The 16,729-nt window shown below is 35.7% G+C and overlaps 1 protein-coding gene across 3 annotated transcripts in view; it reads left to right on the top strand.

Moving 5' to 3' along the window:
• The window catches only part of OSTN (osteocrin), a 96,024-nt gene extending 79,331 nt beyond the window's left edge, over nucleotides 1-16,693 (top strand). For 2 of the 3 annotated variants that reach the window (XM_058730843.1, XM_058730842.1), the window contains 2 exons: nucleotides 12,778-12,874; nucleotides 16,602-16,693. In XM_058730843.1, coding sequence (XP_058586826.1) covers nucleotides 12,778-12,862 — 85 coding nt within the window. In that variant the 3' untranslated portion in view covers nucleotides 12,863-12,874; nucleotides 16,602-16,693. Of the gene's footprint in view, nucleotides 1-12,777; nucleotides 12,875-14,117; nucleotides 14,155-16,601 lie in introns of all 3 variants that reach the window. The other variant, XM_058730844.1, reaches the window with a different exon arrangement.
• Nucleotides 16,694-16,729: the final 36 nt, after the last annotated feature.

Consider the following 16,729-nt stretch of genomic DNA (forward strand, 5'->3'; position numbering starts at 1 on the left):
CCTGGCAAAATAGCATCTACTGTCTGACCCTTTAATAGAAGATATACTAAAATTGGCCTGGAATTTCTCTAAATTCCTCACTCCTTCACACAATGCTGAGAATACCTTGTGGGGAAAAAAAACAATACTAATACTCTGCATTTACTTATTATAAACATTTTTACAACTGTTATTGCTTGAATTCTCTCATTAATATTTTGAGGTCAGCAAAGCAAATAATGTTATTGGGTCAGTCAGGGTTTCTGGAGGAAACAGGCAGCATATGTAAAGTAGGAAAATTGAAGAAGGGTTTGCTCACAAGACTTTTTACAAAAGACTGAGTATAGGGGAATCATAATGGATTTATACACTGGTCTGAAGACCATACAGAAGGGTTGAAAGAATCAGTGACCTTCAGTCAGAGGGAAGTGAACTTGCAAGGCAGGGGAAATTATCCTGACCTCACTTTCAGTCTCTTTACAACACTACCCATTGCCTACCCCAAACCAAACCCAGAGAGCAAAGGAATTTTTATGTGATCCAAAGAGGTTAACCTCCCAGACTGGATGCCAAATGAGACAAGGCAGAGATTGACTCTGGCAAACAGACAGAAGATACCCAGCGTAATTATACACATTGTACAGATCCAGGTCAATAAACTTTGCTCCAGTACACTGCTATTATAACCACTTAATTCAAAGAGAAGGACTCCATGGGACAAACTCAGAAAAAACACTTTAATTCCCACCCACATGCACCCACCACCCATTCAGTAGGAGTTGTTTCGTACCACTTGGATAAAAACAAAGGCAGTGCTACAACTCTACTGGTCCCAATGAAATAATAAAAACCCCCCTGGTTACTTTTATTAGAAAAACAACCATATTTCAGTCATTTAAATAACTATTCTTATGTCTTAGCCTGAATTATAAATATGATTGAAGTTTCTCCTGTCCCCAGCTTAGGCCCCATTCATGCTGTAAAGCTGCAGTGGGAAGGGGGTTGCTCGTCATCAGTTTATCCTCACCCCTTCCCCTACTACAGTGGACTGGCTTCTATCTCCCCAGTCTTAGGGATGGCAATGCAGAGAGATAAAGAAAAATCTGATGTGACTGATACTATCATGACCTGGCTTTATTACTCTCTGGCCTCGGTAAATGCTCAAAGTTGATTTTTGTTAGGTCATCACTTGACTCCCTCTGGGAACATTGATATAGACACCCTTGCTTCCTGCAATGTCTCTCCCCAGGCAGGTCAGTTTGCCCCTCATCCTCATCGTCCTTTTTCAGCCTCTTCATTTAACACCACCACCAGCCTCCTACTGAGGTCGCCTGACAGATCACCTCTGGCAGCAAGCCCCTCAGGGAAGATGCCTCTTATAATTAACCTTGGCCAACTCTACCCACTACTTTCTCTGCGTCTCCACCACAGAAAACCCATGCCCTTGATTCCGGTCACTGAAACTGAAGCTGTCCTTATAGAAACATCTCTTCATTTCTGCCTAGAGCAAACTGTCACAGATTCTTGCTCTTTAGATTTCATTGACATCGTTCTCTCAGGCCTGCCCTCTTCCACGGGCTTATGTCAAGCTAAGTTGCTTTCTTGAAGCCTTCCCTCTATAAGAGGAGGGAAAAAAACACTGTTCTCCAATAACTCACTCCACAGAAATTCTCCTTCCTCACCTGTTCTATCTCAGTCCTTTTATTGGATTCAAGTTGGGAAAATCAGTTTGTAGGAAACTCCTTTACAAATACTGCATGAGTCTAGCATTTCACTTTGGAATGCAAGAGGAAATACTTGCCACCTACTTCTGTTTTTCCCTCAGCTTTTTGAGGCCACTGCTGAAACTGAGATAGAAAAAATAATTTAACATTCTGGTATATGTTGGGTTTTTTTCCAACCCCTATAATACCCTAAGAAGATATTATTATCCCCATTTTCTTTGCATATTTTCAGGGAGACAAAATGATTTTCCTGAGATTACCAGCTGGAACACTAGATTGTTTAACACCAAGTCTAATGAATTTCTAGGTAAGCAGCAGCTTCTGATGAAGAAATTGAATTTCTGCATGAAAAAGGCACATTTACAAGGCCCAGAACAGCAAGGTTCACTTACAATGTACACATTAAATAAATAGTTTTAGAAAAATTTTGCCAATGATATATGAGTTTCTATCCTGAGCCAGACATAAAATCAGACTATGGTAGAGAATAGCAACTGTGGTTTCATTTTGTCAGATACGGTTGCCCTTCTTGATGATAGTCCCAAAGATTAAAGATAAAAATCCTAACACTTCATTTTCCTTCCTAATTAATTACAAAACAGTACTACAGACCTAGGCCAACCTAGATCTCATAATTTTTGCTATTTCTTTCCAGCTCTTATTTGGTGATGCCCAAAGAAGGTAATTCAAGATGGGCTCCATTTCAGAGTGAGAAACACAGGAAAATGATGCAGAGTATGGTGCCCTATTTGCATGCTTCCTTCCTCTTAATTGAAAAGCCTGGCTACACAATAGGAAATGCTCTTATCAAAATGATCTGGGGCCATTTTCCTCATAACTGTTATATCACTGCAGCTCAACACCACAGATTGAGACAGTCCCTTTGGCCTTTGCTCCCTAGTCTAACTCATATATTTAAAATATTTTCTCCAAAGTGCCAATAATTGATTCTATGTATAGATTTTGATATGTATATCACCCACTCCCCTCAAGAAAGAGAATCCTAGAACACATTTTTGTGTAAACCTATTTGCTGGGTTGAAGTTCCAAAAGCTTCATTAGACCCTCAAAGAGGTTCGTTAGCCAAGCAAATGAAGGTCCTCTCTGCCTTGGCCTAGTACTTTACAGCAGTTTCCAAATCAAGCATGCCTGTGTTACTTTACAGTGACTTCAGTCTTATTTATTCCAGTGCTCATGGTGTGTTTCCGAACACCTCTTCATACACCCATTCCCTGGGATAATACTTCGAAGTGACATTATGTGTAGTCAGCGCCATCATCATAAATTTAACGGAATCCATTTAAAATTGAGTTACCACTTTGAAATAGAATTCCAAAAGTCATACATCAACTTTCTACTAAGCAAAGTAGCACCTTCTTCCATCCTCCTAAACATATCCCATTTCTTAAGCCTCAGATTTCCATGTAGAGGACTCTAGTTAAGGAAACACTGGCTTCTTGTCCACCCCCCCCCCACTTGATCCACAGCTTCCAGAAGAGAAAGTAGCCATTTACTTAATAGGCCATTTTTTGAGGAGGAGTTGAGAATGTTCAGTTAATCCTCTTTCTTCCTGTTTTAACTAGATAAGCATGACTAGTTATATAAATCTGTCGGATCCAAGGAGGAAATAAATATAAAGAAGCCCTTTCACAAGCAGGTATAAAGGCACATCCTATATTCAGCTTGATCACTGGTACAAATGACATTTTGAAATCCATGCATTGATCATATCTTTTTTCTCTATTATTTCTGAATGTGGACTCCGGATGTTATGTATTAGCCCCTAAAAGCTACATCATCATTCACTGGTTGTGGTCCTTCATCTTAATATTCTGGAATCTGAATTTAAAAGACCAATTGCCTGTTTTAAACATGACCCTGTGGACGTTGATGATTTCCCTTTTCATTCTTTACTAGGCTTTGCCGAGTCCTTCATTTCAGTCTATCCTCCCACATCAGGCCTTCCAAGTTTGTATAGTTATATATGTCCCCCTATAATCATTTCTATTTATGTATGTACATATGTAATTTCTAACCCCAATGTAGGGCTCAGACTCATGACCTTGAGATCAAGAGTGGCATGCTTTTCTGACTGAGTCAGCCAGGCACCCCCTCCTATAGTAATTTATTAATCCTATACCTTAATTTTAAATTGTGATAGCCAAGATTGCAGAATTCAGGGGCCACCATTTGTTTATTGTTTCCACGTGCTCTGTAAATTGTCCTGGAACCCCTAAATTGGATGTGATCTCTTGTAGAATGTCAGAGCACTTTAAATCTCACTGTAAGATTTCTGTTGCTATACAGACAAGTTGCCCAAAACATAGCAGCTTAAGACATTCATAAACATTTATGTTCTTGCATAGTTTCTGTGCATCAGAAATCTAGAAAAATTTGCCTGAATGCATCTGGTTCAAGGTCTCTCCAAAGGTTACAGTGAAGAAGTTGGCCAGGGTTGCAGTCATCTGGAGGCTATACCACGGCTGGATTATCCATTTCCAAAAGGACCCACTCAAGATGGCTGGTGGCAGGAAGTCTTAGTTCCTCACTGGTGGTTGGCAGGAGGCTTTAGTTCATTGCCACATAAACCTTTCTATAGGGCTGAGTGTCCTTAGGAAATGGCAGATGACTTCCCTAGTGTGAAAGCCAACAAAGCAGGGCAGAAGCTATAATATTTTTATGATGTAGCTTTAGATGTCACACATTAATCACAATATGCTGTTGGTTACAGAAGTCAACCCTTCTCAGTATGGAAGGAGATGACATTATGGTAGTATTATTGGGGTTCATGTTGGAGCTTGGCTACTATATTCATCTGAACTTTATAATGTAGTAATTTCATTCTATGTTTTACTAATCTAAATTACTGAACTATTTAAAAGAACATCCCCTGTTAGCCACTACTATATCCTTCCTTTTTGCATATTACTCAAAGTTGCTGGAGTGGCATGTACTTCTTTATAGGGCCTAGCATTTTGTTTTGCTTTTAAGATGTACCAGTTAATCAGGGGCACCTGGGTGGCTCAGTCAGTTAAGCATCCAACTTCAGGTCAAGTCATGATCTCAAAGTTAGTGAGTTTGAGCTCTGTGTTGGGCTCTGTGGTGACAACTCACATCCTGGAGCTTGCTTCAGCTTCTTTGCCTCCCTCTCCTTCTCTCTCCCTCTCTCCCAGTCTCTCTTTCTTTCTGCCCCTTCCCCTCTCACATTCTGTCTCTGCCTCTCTCTCTCTCTCTCTCACTCTCTCACAAATAAACATATAAAAAATAAATAAATAAATAAAAAGATATATCAGCAAATCAGACTGTTGTTTTTAGGGATCATTCTCCACACTCTGATTCTTGTTTCTTTTCTTGAGACTCAAAATCATAAGCAGGATCAGTAAATGCTGTCAACAATTGGGGGGAAATGTTTAAGTTCACATGAAACAACTATTAAAGTCAATGAAGTTCCAGTTCACAAAATAAGCCTTAAAATTTTAAAGCCTTGGTTATCAAATGGAACACACTTTCCTACCATGATGTAATTAAATAACAATAGGATAACCAAAAATGAAGGTGCAAACCTGTTGCTATGAGAATAGCCTTATCTGATCACCAATTTCATGAGAATAGCATTATCTGATCACCAATACAGATATGGAGAGAACAAGAAAAAATTATAGTACAACCTCATTAATGACTGTAGATACAAATTTCTACCAAAAAATTCAGCAAAACAATCCCAGTAATGTATTAAAAAGACAATACAGCATTGTCATGTTGGGTTCATCATAAAAATACAATGTAAGATTGATTTGCTTTGGAAAGACAATTAACACAGTTAATAGGGGTGCCTTGGTGGCTCAGTTAGTTCAGTGACTGCCTCTTGATTTCAGCTCAGGTCATGATCCTGGAGCCATGGGATCAAGCCCCATGTTGGGTTCCACACTGAACATGGAGCCTGCTTAAGATTCATTCTCTTTCTCTTTCTCTTTCTCTCTCTCTCTCTCTCTCTCAAAACAAACAAACAAACAAACAAACAAACAAAAAATAGTTAACAGATTGAAGAGGGAAAGCCACATCACCCAATAGATGCATGAAAACGCTTAATGAAAGTAAACATCTATTCATGATCAAAATCTGATAATAGAACTGATAATAGAAATAGAAGGAAACTTTTTAACCAAGTAAGGGACGCCTGTTGAAAAACCTATAGCACATATTTTTATATGGTGTCACAACAACAATTCCAATAAACTATGAAACGTCTTTATAGAGGAAATTAAAAAATTATTGAGAAGGCATGAAAGATAACCTTAGTAAAAGATTTTAGATAGTAAGATTCAATATCATAAAAATTTTAATTCTCTCCAAACTTATTTATACCTTAGATGCAATAAAATTCTAGGTAAAACTGCAAAAGAAATTTGCATGAAACTTAAGCTGAATCTAACACTTATAAATAATTGGTCATGAATAAAAAAAAATGACCTTTGTCTCCTTCCATAAATAAAAAATAATTTCAAAAACATTAAAAACATAAATGTGAAAGAACTACAAAAATATTGTAGGATGAAATAGGAGAATACCTTCATAACATTAGAGTGGAGTCATTAATAAAAAGTAAAAATCTTGATAAATTTAAAAACAACATTAAAGATTTTCATAAAAGACACAATAAAGACTAACCACAATTGAGAAAGGATATTTGCATCTGACAAAATCTAATATTCTGAGTAGTTGTAACCCTCCTACAAATCAGTATTTAAAAGAAAAACTAACCAATAGGAAACAGGCAACAGACTTAACAGACACTTCCAAGAGAAGAAATCCAAATAGCCAATAAACAAATGAAAAGGCAAGAAACTTATTCAAAGGAAGCAAATTAAAACCACAATGAGATATAATTACAAATACATCAGAATGGCAAAACTGAAAGTCTGACAATGCAAGGGTTGGCCTAGATTTGAAACAATAGGAACTGTCATACATGGCTCTTAGGTATGTAAATTGCTATAACAACTTTGGAACAGTCTGGTACTATGTAATATAATTAAGTACAGGCACAGCTGACAATTCTACTTCTAAAAATATACTTAGAGAAATCTTTAAGTGTACATTAAAGTCATCTATAAGAAAATTTTCAGCTGACTAGTACATAATGACAAAAAAGAACATAACTCAATTTTCTGTCTATGATAGAATATCTAAATAAACTGTTTTAGGGGCGCCTGGGTGGCGCAGTCGGTTAAGCGTCCGACTTCAGCCAGGTCACGATCTCGCGGTCCTTGAGTTCGAGCCCCGCGTCAGGCTCTGGGCTGATGGCTCGGAGCCTGGAGCCTGTTTCCGATTCTGTGTCTCCCTCTCTCTCTGCCCCTCCCCCGTTCATGCTTTGTCTCTCTCTGTCCCAAAAATAAATAAAAAACGTTGAAAAAAAAAATTTAAAAAAATAAAAATAAAAAAAAAAATAAAAAAAAAATAAACTGTTTTATATATTAATTAGTATAATAAAATATTATACAATAGTGAAAATAAACTGCATGTATCAACATGGACAAATATTAAAACACAAAATATTTGCTGAAAGAAGAATTCATATGTTATTTCTTTAAATAAAATTTTAGAACCATCCTCACTAAACAAGAGAGTTTTGAATAATACATACAGATTATAAGGAAAAGCAAGATAATTATTAGACCAAAATTCAGTCTATAGATTACCTCTGGGACTGAACCATGAAAGATATTCAGTGTGGAAGCAGGAACACTGGGGAATTCAAGGGCCGGTTATATTGTTTCTTAATTTGGTGCCAACAGGAATGTTCATTTTATTTTTCTTTAAACTGAACATAGATAAATTTATAGACTATTTTGTATGTGTGAAGTGATTCGCAATAAAAAGTTTAAATACAAGTTTTCTAACTGCTGTTTTAGAGTGTAAAAAATTTTTCAGAAAGTGAATTATCAAAGAATGTAAATGTTTAAAAAATCCTATTTTATACAGGAAGTATATTTCAATGTGAAGTTTAGGTTGTATTTAAAATGACCAATCCATTCTCTTTGTATTAGTTTGGCAGGTATTTTGTATCCTTAAACTGTTTCAGAATCTGTTAGAATGGAAAAAGGTAGATTAGATAAACCATGTCATACCATTATTTTGTCACAAGAGGGACTAGGTAGTCAGAAAGTACAGTTTCCCCTTTGGTCTTAAGAACACTTATTTCACTATCTTACTATTTGTGTTTTACACACTGTTTGTTCCTGTAAGTGTATGTGTCATAGAGTGTAGTACTTGGACATATTTTTCCTATCAGCAAAAATGTTAAGATAAATACTAGCTTGCCATTTTACTTCTAAATGGATGGAGACTGTGTAGAAATTACTTAACTTACTGAGCTATGATCATGTTGTTGGTTTATCTGCTTTATGGGAATAATTGTTTTCATTTGTATTATTGCTAAAAACTGTAACTACTGCATGGTTTTTCATATATATTTCTTTTATTTATTTTTCTTATTTGATTTCAAGGTACATGTGAGCATTTGAAACGTATCCCAAATTTTAGAAAATGAATCACAGTAATACAGATCTATGGCTAGAACAAAAACATTCTTATACTCTTGGCCAGGGGTTTTCAAACTCTGCTCTAAGCAGCCTTACGTGGTTCTGGAAGCTCTTTCAGGGGCCACCATATATGGAGAAGGGGCACTTCTTTACTGAGAGTGTTCTTCACCTAACATTCTAGGCATTGATCTCTTTTATAAAGCTTTTATTTGTAGAAATGGTAAACTACAAATTGTTTGAAAACCAGTGGGCAGGACTTATGGGAAAGAATAGTAGAATCACTTAAAATGTGTAAAATGATTTCAGGTGTGTTACCTCATTAGCTTTTTTCAAGTAAAATGTGAGCTTTAACAGCTAATGCATGTCATATTCACCACTCTATCCCCAGTGCAGAGAACAAATACATATGGTTGTGCATAAATCAATAAAATATTATTTAACAAATAAGTATGTTAAATAAATAACCAGGCTGGGAAGATAGACAGAGCAAGAAGTATCTAAATTTTATCAAAAAGGAAAGACAAGCTCAGAATGACAACAGTCTTACAAATGCTCACACCATCAATAAGTAGAAGAATCAAATAGAATCTGAGTCTTTCATGTCGTGGTTGCTAATCAAATCTTGAGAAAAGGATGGAAGGAAAGCATAGGGAATGAGGAAAGAAGGAAGGAAAAAAAATATTTTGCTTTCCACCATTCTACAGCTGCCTCCTATTTGCTTGAGCAGAAAAAGATCAACTGTGGTAAAGAAAGAAAAAAAATCCTCTTTACATTTATTGGACCTTTATTTTTGAAAAAAAATGCATTGGTACTATGAACCAATAAATGTTCTGTTCTAATTTATAATGATGCGTAGATTGTCATGTTTTCTTTTTAAAAAGCAGAAGCAGGGGCGCCTGGGTGGCTCAGTCAGTTAAGCTTCCAGACCTTGATTTCCACTCAGGTCATGATCTCACTCTTCGTAAGATAGAGCCCCACAATGGACTCCTCTCCCTGCTCATGTGCGACTCTCTCTCTCTCTCTTTCAAAGTAAATAAATTTTTAAAAATAAATTAAAAAATTAAAAAGCAGAAGTGTTACTTTTCCTGCCACCATCCATCCCACAGGTGCTCTGGGAGGTCAGTTCACATGTGTGGCACTACTCTTTTTCCCAGCTGTCGTTTCCTTCCCCTTCTCAACCAGTCCTTTAAACACCTGGAAGGGGTTGGTTTCTCACTTCCTCTTCTTATTTGTCTGGGACTTCTGACCACTCTCCTTGACCCTGAGATGGCTTCTCTCTTACCCTTTTCCTGGAGTTATGGTGGGGTAGTCAGTAAAAGAACTGAAGGGTTCAAAGAGTAAAAATTGCATCAGTCTAATTGTTTTATATATATATAAACAAATTGCCCTTAGACATAACTCTAAATCAGACAAACATATTCCTATTTTATTGCTATGGTAATGACTTACCTTAAACTTCTGGACTTAAAACAACACAAATTTATTATCTTATAATTCTATAGGTCAGAAGTCCTATACAACAGTCCCCATATGTCATTCTATACCACTTTTCTCTGTCTCCTTTTCAGTTAAGTGTAGCCATATGATTGATTGCTAGCCACTGTGTAGCCTCTCAATCTCTCCCTGATAGCTGCTCTGTGCTCTCTTTTGCCCAATCTGCCAGCTGGATACAGAAGTCAAGAGGTCAACAGTCCACACTCCTTGGAGACGATAGTGGAGAATTCATTTCCTGCTTATTCAGGTTGTTGGCAGAATTCAGTTCATTTTGGTTGTAGGACTGAGGTTCTCATTTTCTTCTGAGAACTTCTAAAGGTCACAGCATTCCTTGATTCTTGATCCTTTCCTTCATCATCAATGCCAGGAGTGGTGGGTTAAGTCCTTCTCAGTTTGCAGCCCTCTGACCCACTCTTCTTCAATCATCTTCCACTTTTAAGGAGGCTAGACCACATTGGGCCTACCCAGAAAATCCAGAATAATTCTCTCATCTCAAGGTCCTTATTAATCATATCTGCAAAGTCTCTGTTGCTATGTAAGGTGACATAGATTCTGTGGGTTATGGTGTGAACATCTTTGAGGAGGTCTTGTTCTTACTACCACAAGGAAAATAATTGCTTAAAATAAAAGTCTATAAATTTACTTATATGAATAAAACAAAATAGAAAAGAGACATTTTCTTTTTTCAACAGTAATTATTTATAATTACATCAGAATACCTAAAGTACAACTGATATACATAATTTCCCTATGATGCTTTATCATTAATTTTAGGCTAATTTGACAGATAACATGTTTCCTCATTGATTATCAAGTCAAAAAATACGTAGCCAATGTAGTGTCAAGAAATCCAGAAGTACAAATGATAGACACCTCTTAAGAAGGTATGTTTAAAAATATTTTTTAATGTTTATTATTTTTGAGAGAGAGAATGAGTGGGGAGGAGGCAGAGGGAGGGAGACACAGAATCTGAAGCAGGCTCCAGGCTCTGAGCTGCCAGCATAGATCCTGACGTGGGGTTGGAACTCACGAACTGTGAGATCATAACGTGATCTGAAGTCGAACACTAAACCAACTGAGCCACCCAGGAGTCCCTTAAGAAGGTATGTTTTTTAGAAATCTGAAGAAGAGAGGCAGAGGTATGTCTAGGTTAAGGATAAGCACTAAATATGTTTTTTTCAGCTTTCTCCCCACTGAGCAAACTGTTGTTTAGCAGACAGCCTTATAAAGATCATACAAACAATGCTACCTGCGTTGACTAGCAAAACTAAGGGCCAACTTGGAAATGAAGATGAATGTTAATCAACAGAAAAGAAGGCTGAATTAGGTAAAAACAAAACAAAACAAAACCCATAACATGGCCTCATTCTTACAATATCATTTGAGAATAGGGCCATATCAGGTTCAATGTCCATTTTTATCATCTTTGTCTACACAGTACAAAGCATAGTACCTGGCTTCTACAAAGCATTAGGTAAATATTAATTACCACCAAGTTTATTGTTTTAATTACAATCAAGCAGTGTTTATACAATGTTCTATATGTAAGACACAGCAATAAAAATCCCCTGTGTTTCCATTATTCTCTATACTTTTCAGAGTTTTTAAATAAATTATTTACTTAATAGTGATATGAGGAATGCTGATAAGGTAAAAATTTGGCATCAATAAAAATGAGAGATTTTTTTTTCTGCTTATTTTTATTAAATCATTACCCATCTGTGAGTACTTAGTTATAGGTTTTCGAAAGCAAAGGCTGTGTCTGATTTATCAATCCCAAGACAGCCACAAAAATAACCTTATATATAGTAGTTACATGATCAATGATAATAGGAAAAAATAATAGATATTGAAATTTTCATTAATTTTTGGTGTTTAAATTGTGTAGTATATACTGACAATATAATGCAAATAATTAGAATAGAAGCTGTTCAAAATGTTCTGAACAAATCTTTTTAACTCTTTAAGCTGTTGAAAATTGGTTAAATTGTCTCTATCTTCATTAGGAAAACTTCTCACAGCTCCATGGCCAGTGAAAGTCATGTACTGAGCATTCTGAGACCTCCCCATTAGGATTTTGATTTGATAGAACTAAAGCATGGCAATAACAAATCAAATTAAGATGTTTCTTCTTTCTAAAGAGAGAATTGATAGAACGTACAAGCTAGAAGCTCTCTTGTAGGATTTTTAAACTTTATTTTAAATTTTTTATCTATTTATTTATTTATATTAATATGTATTTTTGGAGAGACAAAGTGTGAGTGGGGAAGGGACAGAGAGAGGGAGAGGGAGACACAGAATCTGAAACAGGTTCCAGGCTCTGAGCTGTCAGCACAGAGCCCGATACAGGGCTCAAACTTGGGAACGGCAAGATCGTGCCCTAGGCTGAAGTCGGACACTTAAGCAACTGAGCCACCCAGGTGCCCCTAAACTTTATTGTAATAATGAAGCTTTTTTTTTTTTCAAACAGTATTTGGCACAGAGACTATGTAACAGACATAGACCATTGTGTACCAAGTGTCTCTGGGTAAAATCTGAGGGAAGACAAGAGAGATGCACTTCACATTCAATGTTGGCATCAGCACTTTTTCCTCTCCCACTACCATTTTTCCCTTGAAGAACCATTTTGAGGCAGAGATTGGGGAAAACCACTGACAAGACTTCAATCTTCTTCTATTATCAAATGAATATTCCAAGATTTGAAGAGAGGAAGGGACTTACCCAAGCTAAACACCTAGCAAATTGATATGCTAATAAGACCCAACTCTCAACTGCACTGTTTGGTTTGGATAAGTCATTTAATTTCTCTAAGCTTCTGATTCCTCAGATGTGACATGGAGGTAGTTATACCCACTTTAACAGATGTTGAAAGGATAAGAGATAGTGTCTGGCATATAGTGGGCACTGATGAAAGGTAACTATTATATGTATGCCCACTCCCAAAGACAGTGCCCAGATCTGCAAGAAATAAAGGAGCAAAAGTCATTAATTAATAACTTGGACTTCAGCTTAGAAATGTTCTACGTGGTTTATTACAGGAAAGTAGTAGATCATCCAAAAAGGCGATTTGGTATCCCTGTGGATCGGATTGGTGGAAACCGTCTCTCAAATTCCAGAGGCTAATTGATTCCAACTGTGAGTACCATTTGACAAAGTAACAATATATGCAGGCTTCTGATTAATGTTTTGCCATGGGCTAATTGATTCAGTTGATTTATAAATTGCCCTTTTGATTTCCTAGGTTATAAAATAACTTTTTCAACATTTCTGTACTCAATAATATATTGATGCTAAATAACTTAAATGACATTAAAGAAGTAAAAGAATGTCCGAGATATATTTCACCATAAAAAAGATTCAGTTATTCTCCCAGATTCTTATATAACTATTGAGCATTAATATGTGAACAATGGTTAAAATTCTAATTGATGTAATAAATCACCTTCACATGCACATAACTGTGTGCTAATCCCTCTATTATGAAGAAGACACATTTCAGTGACACACACCATTTTGTTGCCGATAACTACATTCCCAGAATTATGATAACATGGAACATAGGAGAGCGAATGATGTAGCAGAAAGAGTATAGGCACGGAATCAGAACACCTAATCAAAATCCTGGTTCTGTCACTCATTCATTATCTTGTTTCCATGAAAATACCTTATTTCTCTATGTCTTGTACACTTAGATAATAACACGGTGATTGTATTGTGATACATAGTGTGGTATTGTGAATATTAAATCAGATGCATATAGTAGTCTAGAATGTATTGGACACATAGTACATGCAAGTGATAACATCTTAGATTATAGTTCTGAAAATTTACTCTGCACTAGACCCTATACTTAGTGCTGTCCACACATAGCTTCATTTAATCATCATGTTCCATAAAGTAGGTCCTATTACTCTCTCCAGTGCCTTGAGAAACAATACAGTATAAGGGGTAAAACTGCCAGCTCGAGAGGTCAGTTTTGTAGTCAAATCCTAATTCATCTATCTGTTAGCTGTGGGATCTTGTTGAAATTCTGAAATCCCCCTCCGTAAAATGAGGATAATAATAAGTTCTATCACATTACATAGTGCAGAGGACTAAATCTGATATACAATATACATTTAGAATAGTGTCTGACATGTAGTAGTCAATAATAATAATAACAATTATTATTATTATTTTATTATACAAATAAGTAAAAAGCTTAGATATATTAATTAATTCACAGTGCCGTATAGCTAGTAAGCGATGTAAGTAGAATTCAAATCCAGAAAACTTAAATTCTAAGCTTATATTTTACTAAGTATATTTAGCCATACATATTATATGTTTTAAACAGTAAGTGTTAAACATAAAATCTAGGCAATATGTTTTTTCCCAGGAAAGGCTACAGAGAATGCATCCTCTCTCCCAAGCAGGTAAGACAACCTGGAACTGTTTTGACAATTTCAAGCTACAGAAGAGAAAACTCTGCTTTTTATTTCTCTCAAGATGATGCTTAAACCAAATCTGCAAAGTCCCCAAGAGCATCACATTAGCCCTGAACCTCTCAACTTGAATCATGCCTGTTTTTTCTCTTTGTCAAATGCCCTAAACCACAATGAGAAGTAAATATTTTACTTCAACTTTCTTATTCTCAGAATGACTTAGTTAAAAGAATCTTTTTTTGTCCACAGAGCTCTTGATCAATGAAGTTATGAAGTTACTGAATGTCCACAAATACTGGGGGGGGGGGGGATGCTTAATGAATACTGTGACGAACAGTGCGTTTTGAGCAGTAGCATCTTCAAAACATAGATCAGACTTTCTTTACATCTAGAGATATACCAAGTATGGTCACTCTTTAAGATTGTTAAAAATCACCACCTTATATCTGAGAAAGATCTAACTAATTGCTATTACAAACCAAGTAACTCCTTGAAGTCAGGATCACAATCCTCCAGTTTCTTGATGTATTGATAACATTTTGACACTGAGATTAAAACTTTGATCAGTTTCCACCTCTTCTCTATCACCTTGGACATCCCATTTGGTATCTCTGAATTAAGCCAAAACAGGTTATGATAAGAAAAAAATCATTCAGGAAACTCATTTCCATATCATTTCATATGAAGTTTTAGACCATATAAACTCCAGAGAGCTACTAAACTATCAAAAGGTAGTTGAATTAATATAATGTCTCTCGAATCACTATGGGTGAAATCCAAATTAATATATTATGTCCTTCATTTAATAGGCTTTGTTGAGTATCATGAAAACCACTGTCCTTGTTATTAAAGTTTCACGATGGTATATCACAGAAGAATAGGTTTAGAATAAAACTTAACATCATATATTTTCTTTTTCTCTTTTGTCAATCATTGCAAGTGCACCTGCTCAACCATTAGGTTTCTATTTATTATTTCCTGCCACGATCACTAGGATTTCTCAGATGCTTTTTTACTTCCTCATGTGAAGTTTTATGTTTTATGGTTTATGAATAATAAAAAAACATAAAAATAGATTTCTAATTTCCATTTAACTTTTCAAAACAATTTTTGGTATACTATTTCTTATTGGTACAATATTTTTTTGGATTAAGTACTAAGAGATTTAAGAATATAAGGTCTATTTTAATCCAATCCTTTTGTTTTGTTTTGTTTTTAACAAATGAGGACATTGGGTCTGTGAGAGGAAATTGATTTGCTCAAAATTGTACAGGCTCTCAGAGCAAGGCCCAGGACTCAGGTCTCTAGACTTCTAGACCAAAGTTCTCCTCATCACCTATAAGGTCCTCAGGGTATAATTGTCATTGTTGGATGCAATTTCTCTGGTTATACATTTCTAAAACAAACAGAAGCAGTATGTCTGACTGTGAAAATCTTTGTTCCGCTTCTGTAGGAGTTAATGTAGGCTCTTTTAGACCAGGTTTATTTGTGGGTTTTCACCTTCTGGGTTTCACTGTAAGTGTTCACACTAAAAGTGAAACTGGTTCTAATTGTGGAAGTTTTGCTTATTATTTTGAGTTTAGGTCTAGATACAGCTGCTTTATGTTACCTAGTTTGCAGAACAAATTCTAACCTCTTCTCTGCTATATTTTGGAAAGGAAGATAATCTGGTATTTGCACAATGTCTTCCTCAAGTCATTAACATATTGGACCAAAATTTTGAGTTTTGAGTTTTTTATAGCCTTCTGCTCTAAACAACTTAAATTCAGAGAGGTGTTTTTTCTAAATGCAGTTAGCAAGTTCTAGGCCACTGAAATCAGGATGCCTTCCTGATCAAATTTGGTAGAAATAAGACTATTGTTTATGCTACCCCTTGCTGCCATATGCACTAAGACTTTTAAGAATGTAAGGCACATGTTGCTTTATTATACTGACAATTTTTTTATTTTAAAACAATTTTGACACACTATCATTCAAATATACTGACAGAACTCTCAAAGAGCAGAAATGCCGTGTTTAAATTCCAGTATTATGATTGTTCCCCTTTGAGCAAAATATACAACAATTATCAATATGTTATCATAGCAATAAACAGGAAGTAGTAGTCAGATTTTCTTTATCTTTCTTATATATGTCATGGCAACATCCTTGAACCAAGATTGAAAATGGAAAAGAAATAGAATAGAGCAGGTACCCAAAGAAAGGAACTGTGGCTTGAGAATAAGCACCTAGTTTATACGTTGAAGATATTCTTCTTAATGCATTTTGATCTGTAATTATAATTTTGTGTTATTGTCTTTGCAATAAAAATATGTCCTAGAAATAAAAGGTATAATGAAACATCATGTAGTTTTAGTTCTTCTCAAGCGAAGTTGATGGTATTCCCCTTATCTATGGAGTTCTCGTAGCTTTAACAATTTCAACTTTTGTTTTTGCAGACACAACTTCCCTGGGTGAAATCACAGAAACATGGAAGATGCTTCAGTGAAGTTCTTTACACTCCTTAATGATTAAACTTTTAAGGAACTGATCTTCTGCAAATCCTTTCCACAGTTTGAACTTCAGT

This window comes from Neofelis nebulosa, chromosome 5, assembly GCF_028018385.1.
Source record: "Neofelis nebulosa isolate mNeoNeb1 chromosome 5, mNeoNeb1.pri, whole genome shotgun sequence".
NCBI lineage: Eukaryota > Metazoa > Chordata > Mammalia > Carnivora > Felidae > Neofelis > Neofelis nebulosa.